The 17,147-nt window shown below is 35.9% G+C and overlaps 1 protein-coding gene across 1 annotated transcript; it reads left to right on the plus strand.

The window, feature by feature from the left end:
• Positions 1-3,696: 3,696 nt before the first annotated feature.
• LOC149783395 (peptidoglycan recognition protein 1-like) lies at positions 3,697-16,007 on the plus strand. Its single transcript, XM_089933103.1, has 2 exons — positions 3,697-4,047; positions 15,641-16,007. Exons 1-2 carry the CDS (start codon positions 3,705-3,707, stop codon positions 15,970-15,972), a joined length of 675 nt encoding a protein of 224 aa, XP_089789229.1. The 5' UTR covers positions 3,697-3,704; the 3' UTR covers positions 15,973-16,007.
• The last annotated feature ends 1,140 nt before the right edge of the window (positions 16,008-17,147 follow it).

The raw sequence follows: 17,147 nt of genomic DNA on the forward strand, positions 1-17,147 counted from the left end.
TCATAACTTTAATAAATATGGTGGTCTCGCTCCTTCATGTTACTTAGTTAATACCATAAAGTGTTAACAAAAGGTTGTTGTTTGTCCCTGACGTACTTGCAATCTATTTTCCGCAAATGATAATCCATTGTATAGTCTGCCCCGAAGTTGGTTTACACGTGATCCCAGTATGACTGTTTGTTATGCAAACATATTACAAGCTGGGGAAATATATTGTATTGATCAAAAGCTGTCTCATCTTGCTTATATTGTTTTCCGTCTGACTAATAAACATCTTGTTGTTCAAAACATGACCTTTTCAGAGAGTTTGGGTGTCAAAACGCGTATAATTCTGGGTAACACAAAGTGTTTTGGCAGATTTACTGTTTCCATTACACTTTCAATTCCATCCCATAAGTGTAAGTCCGTTAGAGTTTATTGGTGAAATATTGCATAGTAATACATTAATACCAGCAATGAAGTGTACCACATTTTCGCGTCATATCTTTAAGGACAATTCCCACTCTCAGTATTAAATAGACCTTTTTCAGGAAGTCGAATCTGGGGTTTTCCACTCCAATATTTAACGCACGCGCAATCAACGTAGGGCAACTTTTAAGCGATTGTCATGAACATAGTATATGTTCGTAAAGAAAGTTTCAAACAAATTTTTAAAGGTTTGATATCTCTACACCCTTCAGAGAAATAGTGTGTTTAAAAATCACGAGTAAATAGTTCAGTAACCTGCCTAAAACAGAAAAGTAGATATGAGCACAAACAGCATAACATAAAATAGCAAGTTGGTATCTCTGCAGAATCAGCTTCGCTAGCAGCATACATACTCAATGTAACAAATGTGGGTATGTGATAAAGCTTGCCAGTAGCTTCTCGTGGTTCGGTGGTTCTTCGCGGTTTTCCCGGGTTCTTCCTCCACTATTGATACTGGCCGCCATACATAGCCTATCGTGTGCTTAAAAATGGCGATAAACCCTACAACAAAAACAACTCAGTGTAACAGGAATACACAGGATCTTTTTCATACTCAACGACAAGTGACCAATACACGTGTCGGGAAAGATATAATATATCGATCAACTTCATTCTCATGTGCTATATTTGCTTCATCTCTAGCACATGTTCAAGGAGGGTAATAATCTTTAATTTCAATTTAAATAGTTTACATTTTGAACCCCAAAAAGACTTGTCAGTTTCAAGTAGACTAACTAAAGCTACGTTAAAAATCCAAATCGCTCACATACACACACATACACAAAAGCCTAATCTCGAGCTAAGTCATTCCCTAGCAATGAATGAACCATGAATACCATTAGTGGGCAAATAATTCACTGGTCAAGAAGCTACGTCTGATGGTAAATTAACATTGTGTAGTGGAATTTGAATAAAACCGAACTCTTATCCCCCTTATAGAAGAAGACAACATCTCAGACAAATGCAAAGTGCATAAGAGGTTTTTGTGTTTCTAAATATTTTGATAGCGATAGGATTGGTTAAAGCATCAATAAGCAATATATACACTTTCGGCATCATTGGTTCAATATTTTCCATAATAAAATCAGTGTGGGTTTTTTGATCTCACAAATGCATCGTTTCCAATAAATGATAATGAGCTTGACTTCTGATAAACAAGAAGCTTTGGAATAGCTCTGTATTGATTATGTTGCTTAGTATTTAGGTTAAAGCAATCAGTAATAACGTGTCATATTTTCATTCAATATGCGCACCTTGGTACAGATAAATATATCTGTTCAGTCATATCAGACGTTTGATTCTCATAACTTGTAACATATTTAATCTTGTAAAGACTCGCTTAAGACTGATGTTGTTTCTTACTAACCATTTGCTGGGAGGAAAACATTTTGACAAATGAAGCATTGTGAGCCAAAGTATAGACGTTAGCAAAACTGGCAATGTAAATTTTGATGACACAATGTATGTAATTCTTGAACTCCTCAGACATTATAAGTTGTCTATGTTTGTCATAAACCTTTTTATTCTGCTTAGATGCTCAATATTTATCAAACGGTTTTTTTTTGTTAGCAAACTCGACATGGGTTTGGATATTTTCTTTTGCAATTCCGAAACCTATGTCGACATGCCTGGCCTTTAATGCAATATACATCTGTTGCGCTACCAACGAAACAACTGGAATTAATTAATCAGCATCTTTGACTTAAAATCAACAAGACCACAATATTATTAGTTACACTACTGTAATATGTTATTTGGGATAGTATGATACAAACAAGTCCCACAATTTGTGATAAAGTGCATGACAAGGATTGAACTCCAAACGAACCAGAAACTTATTAGAAAGGGAAATGTTACGTAAACTGTTGATTCTAAATATAATTTTGTTTACATAATGTTCTTATACCTACATGTCAGTGAGAGTCTATTTGTCAAAATGTCAGCTTGATAAGTAAGCATTTCGATAACGTATTGGGAAAAACATCTGATTAAACAGTTGACACAGATAATTTAAAAATCGTTAGTGACAATAAGTGCCACGTCAAGTTACACTCCTGCCTATTACCTTTTTTGTATCTGTCGATTTTTCAAGTTTTCTAAGTTTCTTCATTAATGTTGATTCAAAGAAATGTATGTTATTTACTCAATTTATCTGTCGGGAGTTCAAACCCTGCCCGAATCTTACATTCAGCATTAAGTGGTTAGAGTTACGACTGGTCGGCCAGGTGTCAAGATAGGATATGCGAAAGATGACATTGAAGTACGAGAAATATATATACATTTCTGATCAGAGATCACATAAATGACGAGTGAAACTTCTTTGACAAAGATCAGTAGAAATATATGCTTTATCCTGATAAGTGTCTTCCTCCACAGCACAAACGCTTTTTTTAACCTACTCACATGTCAGAAATATGCTCAACGACGTGATGCCGAGTGTTATTGCTCGAAATTGGAGGCAGCGATTAACGAAACGCAAACGTCAGAAAAAACTCCCCGACTCCCTTGCAAAGTCATAACCATTCACGCTGATATATCAGGGCCGGTTTTCGTGAACCAAGGAAAGTTGGGTTGGTCGCTAAATGACGAAGCGTTGGATGTTTATTCGCATCTGACAGAGAACGTAGCTTTTTATAATATCTCGAAATATATTAAAATATAATCTATCTTGAAAGCTAACTCGCGATATCCCTGTCATTTAATCAATATTCCCTCTCCCGAACCAACACCTTGTTAACTACTTTTCTAAAGGACTCCTCATAACTTAATTACTTGCCCATCTCCACAAGGTCTTTAAGAGACGGTATGAATACTACTGATGACAAGATCACAAATTTCTAGATTAGTACTATAAGAAACATAAACGTGAAAGGCATACAAAGCAACCTTCGCTTTGGTAAAGGAAGAAAGATTATATTTCATATATCAGTAAGTGACAAAGGAACGGACATAGCATAATGTAAGTGAGACATGCAAAAACTACATGGCATTGTCCTTCTGTGACTCCTTTGTGCACTCCGAACGGACGAACCTTTGACCGGCAAAAAACAAGTGATGACATCAATGCGATCACACTAACCTCAATTTACCCTCATGTTTGGTTTATTTAAACGTATCAGCCACGTGCTTGTTTCATTGACTGCGTCATCAGAGCTATTATTTAAGTCACTCTGTTTTCTGAAGTAATGCTTTGTAACAGCGGACACGTCAGTATCGATATATTGGCAAAGATTATTATGGGGAAGCATAGGCTAATGATATGCATCTTTGTACCATTGATATTTGTTAATGCCACTTTGAATGCCTTTTGGACAAAGTTTTCTGTGTTCAAGATTATGCAAAGAGACTTAAAGGCAGATATATTAGAACGGCAGCTTCTAGAAGAAAAATACGCTGATGCTGAAAGGACAAATGCCAAATCGTTCCAGCTTCGAAATCATAATTATGAAGTAGTGTCCTCTAGTGATGTTGAAAAAAGACCTATGAAGAAAAGGGGTAACATTGGAGCGGAATTTGCACCGACGACGCTGAAAGTGGAAAATGTGACGACACATACAGATAATCAAATTAATAAACGAGGTAAGAATATCTTTTTCCTGCATCACCTTTCATTATAATATATTTTTTCTCGAGGACTATTCTTTTCAAATATGGAACGAACTATGTTATACCTGCCATATTATGCTCGTTAAATATTGCTTCTTTATACATTTGTCTTTCAGTTAGGCGGCTGTTTAAGGTCACTTATACAAGACTAAATTAGTATCCGCTTTAAATTAGCTCAGATATCAATATACATTATAATGTTTGCTATTTAACAGGACATTCCTGACGAAAGAAATGATATCTGAGCAGCATTAGCAATACAGATCGTTGGAAATATTGCAACGGAGAAATCTGAATTTTGAAGCAATAGCTCTTGATAACTTATCATAATATATTATCATGTCCAGCGTCATTTCTCCACATCAACCGCTTGAGGCTATGTTCGTAACACAGTGTAGAAGCAAATGACATCATTAAATTAAAATTGCAAATCCATACGAAGAGCAGACAGCATATCAAGACCATGACTAAATATGTATACATCTGCGTTTTAGTCACGCCCCTTACATGAACATGTATCACTGTAACCAGATATATATTTGTGGCAAATTTTCATGGTCGCAACACAACACTTTTCAAATTAATATCTAATCTGGCGTTTTCCTTGGCTATCAAACCATGACAAGATTGTGGAGGATTTCTGGAAAGAAACAACATTGTTCGTGATTGGAAAAAGGCAAATACATAAATTTATATTTCTGTCTCGCATAGGCTAAGAAACTGATCAAAATGCAAAAGTTTGCATAATTTAATGCATCAGGAAATGTAGGTCCCAATGACCTAATTATGGAACAACTGGTTGTTCTTTTGAAAGGACATTAATTTGTTATGCCAATGAAATCAAATGTGTGCATGAATAATTTTTCTCAAATATCATCACCATTAATACTATCACTGACACAGTCATTTACTTCGCTTGCCTGAATATACATTTTAAAGGATTGGTTGAAATTTTGAGCTGGAAAAACTGGTAAACCCATAAGTATGGCCTTCAGATTATCGTGCATCCTTTCGTTTATCAGACCAATGAAACTTGGTATTCGTACTCAACACATTGGCCAGATTCTCAGCAATTACTGAATAACTGGAGCCAAATTTCCGATAATATCCAGCCATACCAAAACATTATCTCAGCTGTTTTCCTGATAGGCACAGTAACTTCAGAGATATCTTCAACTTAACTTCTGCAAACTTTTCTTGCATTGTTCTAAAAATGTGACACAAGCAAGATAAAGTTCAGATTTACTTAAATCAATTATCATATTTGCCTCACCAAAAGAGGGATTTGAGGATAGTTTCCAGGTGATCTATCCAGAAACCGCTGTATATAATGACTTCGTTGATTTACACCCTACTTTCATCTCTACCAGATTTTATCATGTTCTTTTAGCGCTGGAATGTTGAGACAGAAGTTTTCATATTAATTGACATGAATTTGCGTTTGTCGAGTCCATCTAGAGTTACAAACGCCGAAATTTAGTATGCTCCTTCTGAAGATTGCATATATAAAAATTCTTTTAAAATGTCTAATTTGGTAACAAGTTCTGCATTTAAACTTCTGTCAATACAGTCAACAACTCTTGCTTTTGGAAATGAATCTGGTTTGGTGTCAACGTTCACTTTTCACTAGTCATTGAACATACGGAAAGAATTATCTGGATTAGGCATATGAATAATACGGCGACCTTCTGTTATTTTCGATTGATTCAATGTAATTCTCGAGCAAATATTCAATTTCCTTTTTCAAAGATACATCCATGAGAGGATTCATCCAGCTGGGATGCTTTATTACAGGTTTAGAATCAACAATTTCAACATCATGTTATATTACGTTTTGTCGAATCGGAACACTTGGGAACAAGCGCCCATATCCACATATTATCTGTTTTAATTCATTCACTCCGTGCGGCGGAGATGTAAACGTTTCTTGTCTAGCTTCATGAATATTTCAGCATTTTGAATATGGTTGAACTAAAGTTACTACAATCCTGATGTACGTCATCATTTGAACGTTCAATATCTAGGACAAGAATAACTAAACTTTCTTAATGATTTAAAGAGCCATATCAATAAACATACTCCTTTTGCATATTTGCATGGCTGATGATGGAGTTATTTACGTTTGCTCCTCGCAGAAGTGTTGCTATAACTTAAATCACTTTATCTAACATGAAGAAGATTTTGTAGTGCTGGTAATATAGTCATAATTTTATCACCAGATTGAAAAGTTATTATCTTCGTAGCCTTGACCGGCCTCTGTTGTACGTTTGAGTGAATATACAGAAAAGTATATCTTGCCACTTCACAATAGCTCAGATCGAAAGAGTTACTATATAAATGCTCATTTAAAAGAACGTTTCTTTCAATATTTCCATTGATCTATAAACATGTCCAAAAGTGTGATCAAAATAATTTTAGCTTTCCAATTGACTAATAAAACGAGATCTACAATATTTGGAAAAATCACATTTAATTTCTGGCTAACACAATGGATGTGAGTGCATTTTGTAAGTGTTATCTACTCCTACAGGACAGGTCAAATTAGTTTAATGGGCTACACAATGAAGTTCATGTCTATGCGACTTAGGTACAACAATTGTGATCGCTTTTTGACCACTCGACACCAGCAGGTGCCTCCGATGTGCTCCATTTCTCATAATGAACACAAATGTTAAAATGGCAAGATGGTAAAAATGCAGAATGGCTTTGCAAATCGCTCACTCAAACAAGCAAGGGATTGCAGAATCGTTTTCATATTAGTCGACAAGTCGTTGTCGATTAACGTTCTGATTAGAAATGAGAGAATGAATGGTTGAAGGACCATGACAATCATCAATACTATTCGAGTGACCTTATAAAAAGCCTGGCCAATACATGTATCAGGGAAACGATTAATCTGTTGATCAACTTCATTCTCATGAGGTCGTTTCTCCGTAGCTCTAGTAACCGCACAGTCAGGGTATATATTTCAGTAATTTTAATTTCAATAGGGTCAAATTTTGGATCCTAATAAGGCGTGTCAGTTTGAAGTAGGCTGACCAAAAGCTGATCTCGAGATAAATGTCATTGCCTTGCATTAAATGAACAATGAAAACCCTCAGTGGGAAATATATCTCTGGCCCTGACGTTAACCTGGAAGCAAAATTAACATTATGTAGTAAATTGTAGAATAAGAACAAGAACCCTTAATAAGAAGACGAGATCTCCGACGACTTCAAATTACCATTCTGTGTCTCTTAATATTTAATAGGGATAGGATTGGCCGAATCACCAATACGTGATATAGGCATAAATGGTTCAATATTCTCCATAATGAAATCAGACTGGGTTTGTTTGACCGCACAAATATATTAGTTACAATAAATGACCAAATCCTTCACCTTTCATATATAAGAGCATTTAGAAGAGCTCTGTATTAATCATGCTGCATACGTTTTAACTTAAAATTTTCGGAGTGACTCACACATATTATGTTCCTGTTGTAAGTATGCAGACTTGTCGTATGTTGTACTTTGATACTATTGGAGAGGAAACACATTAGTTAGGACTGTCCAGTGGACATATAAAGTTCTCATTATTTGGACTGTACAATTATTCTGGACCCGTTATAATTTATTCGAAGAAATTCTCAACAACACCATGGAGACAACATCATGGTTATAAGCGGACCACCATATTTCCGGTACTGAAATTTGTAAAGAACTTTGCATTGATTTAGGTCCTCCACATACCTTTGAAATGACTAGTTTGGATTCACTTCACAACACTGCAAGTTGCTGTCACAATTTGTCATTTCTAATTTTGATAATGAAATTGATTGCTACGTTTTATAAAACCATAGAGTCGTAACATAATGTTTACAACACGCGATAATAAAAGTGAATTAAATGGGTATAATTAAAGGTCATGACCGATTTATATCGGCTTATGAATACTGTTCAGTTTTTAATGCTATTTCGAGGGTATGTATTGCGAAGACGTATTGGAATAAGTTGCATAGGACCCTATGGTATTACCTTTTCCTTGTGACGAGATATGTATTTTCCGTATGGTGCCATCTTGCTATTGATAACTATTTAACTACAGTTTTGTACCTGTTTTGCTTGAAAACGGGAGCTTTTTTCCAAACTGAATCACTAATTATATTTGCGTTTTGAGTAAATATATTTTCAAACCTTATCGGTTCATCAGAAAGATGATGATTAGATTTAGGGTTAAGATTGGGTGTCCAAAACTTATGTAAAGTTGCAACTCCTCGAGCAGGATACAAGAAACGCAAAGACTGGTTGGATAAAAACTAAATAGAAATCCAGAAACTGCTTGCCAAAAAGACATCAGCCTATCAAACCTACCTCGCTCAATCACCCTGTCTACATAGGAAAGCAGCCTTCCGCCTTACCTACAGTCTTTGAGAAATACAAAACGAATGGTTGACAAAGCTAAAACTGATGACTACAAGGTGTTCTAATATGCGTTTTTAGCAGTGCATGGTCCTAATTTCCGAATAGTGAGCCCCCTACGGATTGCCGATGGCCAAAAGCTACTCACTGACAAGGAATCTACCCTGAACCGCTGGCCAGAGCACTTTCACACGCTCGTCAGCACTAGCCGTACAGTCCAGGAGACAGCTATTAATAACATCCCACAACAGCCATCTAAGATGGAAGTCAATGAGGCAAACACACTGCAAAAGACTATAAAAGCCATATAACAGCTGACAACTAGAAAGGCTGCAGGGAGAAAAAGTATCCCACCAGGGATATGGAAGAGGGGAGGCCAAGCATTGCACACCAAAATTCATGACGTTTGTGCTGCTTGGAGCGAGGGAAACTTCCGCAAGACCTCCGCGATGCATTCATCATCATCTTGTGCAAAACCAAGGGGAAAGTCTGACTGCTCCAACTACCTGCTCTCCATTGCAGGCAAAACCCCTGTTATAGTGTTGCTGAAAAGACTAGTATCCACCTTTGCAGAAGAACATGCTCCAGAGAGTCAATGTGGCTTCAGAGCTAATAGGGGCACAACTGACATGGTGTTCGTCTTGTGACAGATCCAGGAGAAATGCCGAAAACAAAACAAAGGACTGTATATCACATTTTGTAGACCTGAGAAAAGCATTTGACACGGTGAGTAGAACTGGACTGAGAAAAATCATCGAAAAGCCCGGCTGTCCTCACAAATTCCTTACCATGGTCATCCAACTACATGAAGACCAGCTTGGTTAGGTCAGAAACAATAAAGACCTGACACAGATCTTCGCATTGAAAATGGCGTGAAACAGGGTTGCGTTTTAACCCCAACATTGTTACCAGTTTCTTCAAATTGATCTCCCACAAAGCAACAAAAGACCGTGATGACGAGGATGGCATCTATATCCGATTTCGTACTGGTGGCATACTCTTCAACTTAAGACGACTTCATACCCACACCAAGCCCTTGGAAAATGATTAGAGAACTTCTCTTTGCAGACGACACCACCCTTATTGCACCACGGAAGCCGACTTGCAGCGCGTAACTTACTGCTTCACAGAAACTTGCCAGCTCTTAGGTCTTGAGGTCAGCCTAAAGAAAACTGAGATACTTTATCAACCTGCTCCCAAGAAAGAGTACTGGTCACCAAGCATCTTCATTTGCCAGACAGCGATGAACGAAGTCCACCAGTTCACCTAAGAAAAAGACAACGTACTAGCCAAGTCAAGTAGCGCCTTCGGCAGACTCTATACACGAGTGAGGTACAACGCCACTCTCAAGAGAGATACAAAGATCAGCGTCTACAGAGCGGTTGTACTGACCACCCTCCTATATGGCGCCGAATCCTAGGTCATATACAGCCTCCACTTCCGCCTCCGTGAACGCTTTCGCCAGCGCTTCCTCCGCACCATCCGCAACGTCCACTGGAGTGACTTAGTCACCAACACTGTAATTCTCAAACAAGCTGGGATTACCAGTGTTGAGGCCACGCTTATGAAGATACAGCTACGCCGGGAAGGGTTACGTGTCCAGGGTGGATGATCATCGCCTTTCAAAGATCGCACTGTATGGTGAGCTGTCCATTGCTCACCGTGATAGATTGGCACATCGAAAGAGATATAAAGACTCCTTGTAAAATACCCGCACCACTGGTGGCAATAATCACCGCCAATGGGCATCACAAGCTGCTGACCTTAACAGCTGGCGACGAACAGTTCACGGGGCCACTGCCACTTTTCAACAATTAGACGGGCCATCTTGGAGGAAAAAGGATGGCGAAGAAAAATCTGGAACAATTGGCAACACCTACTACGACCCAAACATTTCACTACAGCCTATGTTGACAGACGTGCCTTTCCACGTATGAGGCTCGTTAGCCACCAGCGCGCGTGCGATATAAATGACATCCCCCTTCCTAAATCTTCGCAAGCGAATTCAAGCCAACAGTATATATATATATATATATATATATATATATATATATATATATATATATATATATATTTTTATATAAACTATATTCAAATACCGACTGATATAACCTTAGTCTCTTAATCTTGTTTCTACTGAATACTTAATCGAGGTAGTTTTCTCTGTTTTCATTGAACTCTTTTGTTACTTTTCTTTTGCATTTCTTCCTTTTCTTTTTTTGTTTCTAAAGCTTTCTTTCTCATCTTCATTGTGATAAAACAATTAAAACGTACGTGCTGGAAAGGCTAAATATTCAGTAATTTATCAGCCAAGCATTAGTGAAGCTCTTGGCAATAGTTAAATAATGGAAAATGGAAGTAAATGTAGAAAGCTTCTCCTACATTAAGTGATAATGATTGCTCTTTAGCCGGAATTTTAACATTTTATATCCTGAAAGAAAATAAAGTATTTCATTCTTTTCAAAAATCAAAAATATTGTTTTAATTATTGTATAGCTTGATATTTATAAGTTCTTGTGTTTGAATTTCTCTATATATCTTTCATGTATAAGTATTACAACTCGTTGGTCTTAAACTAAGTAACGGAAGATTGCCATAGCAAATAAATTGTGTAACATTTAAGAAATAATTAATTTCCCTTAATACAGTGCGAAAATTTAACAGGAACGTACAGTAATGCAATTAAAATCCCAAATATTTACGCACTATTTATCAAAAGTCTAAATATATAAAGTGGCAGCTGAATTCCATCGGTATTCCAAATGAATTCTATTTTTTAACGTTTGATTTACCTGTAGTGTGGAATATACTAATGGACTAGTGGTCTGAAGTGTGGCGATGTGCTAACAGTATTTTTATTATCACACTAATATAATCAAAATCTGTTCTTGCTGAAGTTCAATAAATTTCCAGGGTAATGTTCCAAAATAGTATAGATGAGCACTTTGCATTTCCAGTGAATAATATTTAAATACATAATTCTGCCCTAATGAAATACTGAACAAAACGATGAAACTGATTCTGATGTTACATGCAATAATGAATTTTCTTAACAAAATTAAAATCTTGCTTCAAACTCTTAATGCTAAGTTTAAAGTAACGTTTGTGTATCAGCTTAAACGTGTATCTTAAAGCAATTTAATAAACTTTTTATAAGTAAACAGTACAAAATTAATTTACATTAATTGCGTTCTTTTTTTCGGAACTTTACGCAATGCTGATTTATTAATTTTAAGACTAATATGCATAAAAATTTATCAAGTTTTTACTTCCCAATGATATTACTAACCATATCACAAACGATAAACGTGCGAGGTAGGTTTTGCTTCTACTCATTCCGTCATTCATTTAAATTATAATTTGAAAGAAAATCATCATCTCATGTGATATTTGTGGTATTACTACTTCTCGGATTAACTATGATATTGCAACGAACCATACTGAATAATTCCATGTACCAGTCATATACGTTGATAAATGTATATGTTAATCTTATCTGTACGGGAAATTCAGTACATCGATTGTGTTACTTCTCAGACCCATTTATCTGTCGTATCTGTTTTTAATAATAATAATAATATTATTATTATTATTATTACTATTAATAATAATAATAATAATAATTATTATTATTATTATTATTATTATTATTATTATTACTGCAGAGGAACCACCTTTTGACAATGACAGTTTGAATGATCAGATGGATGATACCTGTCATGTCACAAACCACTGTAGAAATCGTCCTTTTCTTGATAAACCATGTTCAGTGATCGTACCACGTGCCTCCTGGGGTGCACGTGAGACACTGAGTGCCAGTTATATGAAAATGCCAATCAGCACTATTTTCATTCACCATACAGCAATGGAACGATGCTATACCTTGCAGGAGTGTGAGACTGAGATGATGGAGATACAGGATTTGCATATGGATACAAACGGTAATTTAATAATTATTCATACGTATTAAAACCTCCACCCCGCCACCCCCGAAACATAAGGTCAAAATCTGTAAATCACATACGACAAATGTCTGGTTTTTCAAATGAAGTTTAATGAAAAGTAAGTTGAATCCTGAAATGGATTTTAATTATTAGATACACAGTTACGATCTGCACGCCTGTGTATTGTATGATCGTTTCTATGACAAATTTAGGTCTATGTCGTTCCGAGTAGTGCATATTGTCATTGGTTTCATTCAAAATAAACCAACACTGATGTTCATTTCAATTAAATATCTGTTGTATGGGTTCGGGAAGCGTCAACCTGTTAATGTACGCAGGATGGTTGAATACTAGCTACATTCAAAGGCCTTTATCAAAATTTGTTTGGGAGGCCATAATCTGCTTCTAATGGTTTGCAGTCTATGTTTAAAACACTTTTGAATCAAACTATAATGCTAATTTTCACTGGAAACATTTTTGATATCAGTTGTCGCTTCTTACAAATGTTTAAAATTATTAAATTGGAAAATCGCAGTATCTACATCACGATCCAAAACAGCAACATATTTTTCAGGTAAGTATCAAGGAAAAAAAAATATACAAATAAAATATAAAAGTAAATGCAAAATTAAGAACCTTCGGATAAATCAGATCATGATAGATTGCCAATAATTTGGCAAAGCTAGAGGGCGAAAGCTTTCCTTTCGAAATCAAACTTTGAAAACTTGCTTCGTTATTTTCGTTAAAGCTTTGCATATCTTTCTTGCCAGCATAATACTTTCACATCAGTTACGTAACATGCAAAAGCGATATAAATAGGAACGCGTTACGACGGAAACACTTGATTTGACAATTCAGAAAATAAAAGGAATTCAAATTAAATTGAAATGAATAGTAAAAAATGTAAGGTAATGTACTGAAGGCGTATAACACTTATGATATTGATTGTATCGATATAATACTGATCATTAAACGCATATGTATACATTCCATACCCCAGCCATGATTCACATAAATAAACGACATTGGGTCATGTTGCTGAAATCTTGGTATTTTATGTTCTTGTTTCTTCCCACAGATATTGTAAAAGATAAACACAAATTCTACGATTTCTTTTCTCTACTATATAAAAACAACTCTTGTAAAGTATTAATATTATAGTGAAGTCACTTGATGCGATACAAATAAAACATTTATACTATCCGCCGCTTTTTCATTAATCAAGTTTTACACATGCCCATGCCTTTTACGTTTATGTATTTTATTTTACTATTTATTCCTTTGTTTCTCAGCATTAGTGCATATCGGAATTTGTGAGATACAAGCCTAATTAATTATCAATTTGTCTACAAGCCTAATTAATTATTATTTTAATTACAAGCTTGAATTATCTTCCCTACAATCTGAATTTGACGGAAGTAAGCATATATAAGTCACTTTGACCAAACAATACATTTTCAATAGAAGTTTAGTTCCAGATATTTGCAAGAATGTTTTCTAATTCAGCAGGGCAAACAATATAACACTATGCCCGCATATAATTTATGTATTTTAATTCGCATTTGTTAATACACATTTATGCACGTATAAACCAATATGCTTATTGATATATCAATGCAATATATAACCATCGCTATATTTTTTTTAAATACTTGTTTCTAGGCTGCTTAGCATCTTGTTTGTATCTGTGAAATATCAGAGAAGGACAATTCTAAGTCAATATGTCTCTTTTAAAACCCCTTTTCGTTATCCTTCTGATTTGGTAATATAGTTGTGAACACTCAAACTTGGTTATAAGTCTACAACGCGTGGTGCAATTAAGGTCTATTTTGTATCATGCTATTATTCATTAACGGGAAACATAAGTGCAATGCGAGTTCCAGAAACCTTTAAAAGAATCGCTGTTATCTTATGATGGTCACGAGAACACAAATTGGAATCGTCTAACATTTAAACGACGTGATAAGTAAAACGTCCTCATTGATTAATATTTAGTTTCTAAAGCAATTTCCATGATTCTTTCATTTAGTTCAATAATATAAGTTTCCGTCATCTTATCTCTTTCGAGGAATGGTCGTTATTCAAGTATGCAATTGTCACCAATTTAATTGTTTGGATCGAAGTATAACATTTTTAAACATAGTCTTTCCATTATTTACTTCGAAAAAAAAAAAGCCAGTGGTTCCAACTTTCCGACTCACACTTTAATACATACACACACGTGCACGCACGCACACACGCGCACACAAAAGCCGACAGCAGGACAGTTTTTTGATCACATATGGCTAGTAGTTGCCTAAATATTTCTGAACCAATTTCATTATTTGCGAAAGCTCTCTTACTTAACAGGAATAAACCGTTACGAAATGCTAATGAACCGTTCCGATAAATTCTTTAGCATTTAAAATCATTGTTTATAAATACACAATCGATTTGGAAAATGTGTTGAAATAATAATATGAAATAATAATATGACTAGGCTTGTGAATACGTTTTATTGCAACATTCCTATAAATGTTGTAATTGTACATTTTAAATCGTTATTGGTAATTTAATTTTCCTATTTATTGCGACATACGTTTGGTAAAGCTAAGGAAAACCAAAGCAATTGTTTTCCATAAAAGTACGTAAGAAAGACGGTCAAAATGGCAAAATGTTGTTCAATAATATGTGTGGGTTTATTTTTAAACAAAGTTGATCGTGTCAATTTGAATGGAACTTGTATTTAATGGGTTTTTGGCAACAGCTATTCGATGTAGTATCTTACATTTTATAACCTCCCCCTTATATATTTTCTTGTGACAATTCTTGCAATGACGATGAACATAATTTTAATTTGCAGTTCAAAGGTGGACAGTCTGTCACATACAATTTGTATTTCGCCACAACACTAATCATATTATTTCTCTAAGGAAAACCTTTCATTATTATATGTTTGTTGTTGTATACTAATGACCCTTTCCTAACGTTCCATGTTAAAATAATTACTCTCATAATCGACCACATTCAGAAGGTAATCGGCTTCTAGATCTTCATTCGTGTAGACCTTCCATCTCTTAATTGCAGCTTATATGTCAGCCGGTTAGGCGTGTAAGGTCAATAAAAAATATATGGCGGAGGAGAGTCTATTGCTTCAGACGACTGCTAAAAAGAAATTGAACACAGATCAAACTGAATAACCTTGGTGATCTTTCGCTAATTATGCGTTCTGTATATCCACAGGCTGGGACGACATTGGCTACTCATTTGTGGTTGGGGATGACGGCATGGCGTATGAAGCACGTGGATGGGATAGGGTTGGTGCTCACACGCGTGGATGGAATTCCATCTCAATATCCATTGCCGTCATGGGGAACTTCAATTACGATCTTCCAAGTGATGCCGCGCTGGGAGCTATAGACAGTCTTATATCATGTGGGATTCTTACTTCGAATGTACTTGCAAACTATACGCTACATGGTCATAGAACTGCTTCAGCAGCATTTGACAGTCCTGGACATATGTTTAACGACCTAATACAAACATGGCCACATCATGCAACTCTTTCTGCCTGAGAGTGAGAATAATTAGTACTGCAAGTTAGTATCAATCTCAATGCTCTTGGTGCGTTTCGTTTGTTCTTGTATATGCCCTTATATTCAAATAACCTAAGCATAATGTATTAAACGCTTGCATTTATATTAGAGTTCTAGCGTTGAAGGATACGGACGAAAACCATCTCAAACGCCTCAATGGTATAATTCAATGGAGATTACTATATACACAGACACACACTTATTCATGCACGAACATGTATTATTCTATTCCAGGATAAATCTGTATTTAGCTTGAACTTTATCACCCTTAAACGTACTTTATGGCATTTTCCAGGCATACACAAAACCGTTATCCGATTGCGTGTCTCGCATCACATAGTCGCACATGATTAAGTCAGTGATGTCAGTGATGAAGTTCAAAAGGCAGCGTATTGCTGGTTTAAATTCACCTGACTGAAATCGTTCAACACATCGCAACACGGTTAATCTTCCACCAGACCATTAAAACGGGAATAAGAATTATCACCGTAGCAAAGGTCCCAAACTCATATGCAAGTGTTGCAGCTGGAACTTTAGCACCAAATGAGCGGTAAATTGATAAAGATCCAATAACCCAAATTCCGATTACGGATGACCAAACAACAACCCTTGGGGCAAATGCCCAGACTACGACACAACCAGTAGTTGATACAACGGGGTCTAGAAGTGCTCGGGTGCAACCAAATGACATTACAAAGGGGAAAGATCTAGATTGGGATGATTTGCACCCCCCCCCCCCCTTAAAACCAGAAGTAATGGATTCTAAGAGAATATCCCAGCAACAATTCCATACTTATTGATTCAAACTGAGGATGACAATCCCATAGAAAACGAGGAAACTAGAGTTGAAGTAGGTCCGGTGGCCTTAATGGGGGTTATACCCCTAAAGTCGACCCCGGCCCACAAAAAGAGGAAACACTAGACTGCCTCATTAAGCTCCTCTCTGGAAGGAGTGGATCTTAGATGACATTGGACAAAACAAAACCAAAAAAAACAATATTTCTGCCAGTAAGGACAACAATTGTGACAAGAACAACACAAAAAAGGACAAAACAAATGAACAAAACGGAAAACTAAACAAGAACAGAAAACAACAATGATATGGAAACGGGCCAATACTCTGACTTAAAAACAGATACCGAAGAAGGAAATGA

Source organism: Sinohyriopsis cumingii, chromosome 14 (genome assembly GCF_028554795.1).
Source record: "Sinohyriopsis cumingii isolate HCF-2022 chromosome 14, ASM2855479v2, whole genome shotgun sequence".
NCBI classification, from domain to species: domain Eukaryota; kingdom Metazoa; phylum Mollusca; class Bivalvia; order Unionida; family Unionidae; genus Sinohyriopsis; species Sinohyriopsis cumingii.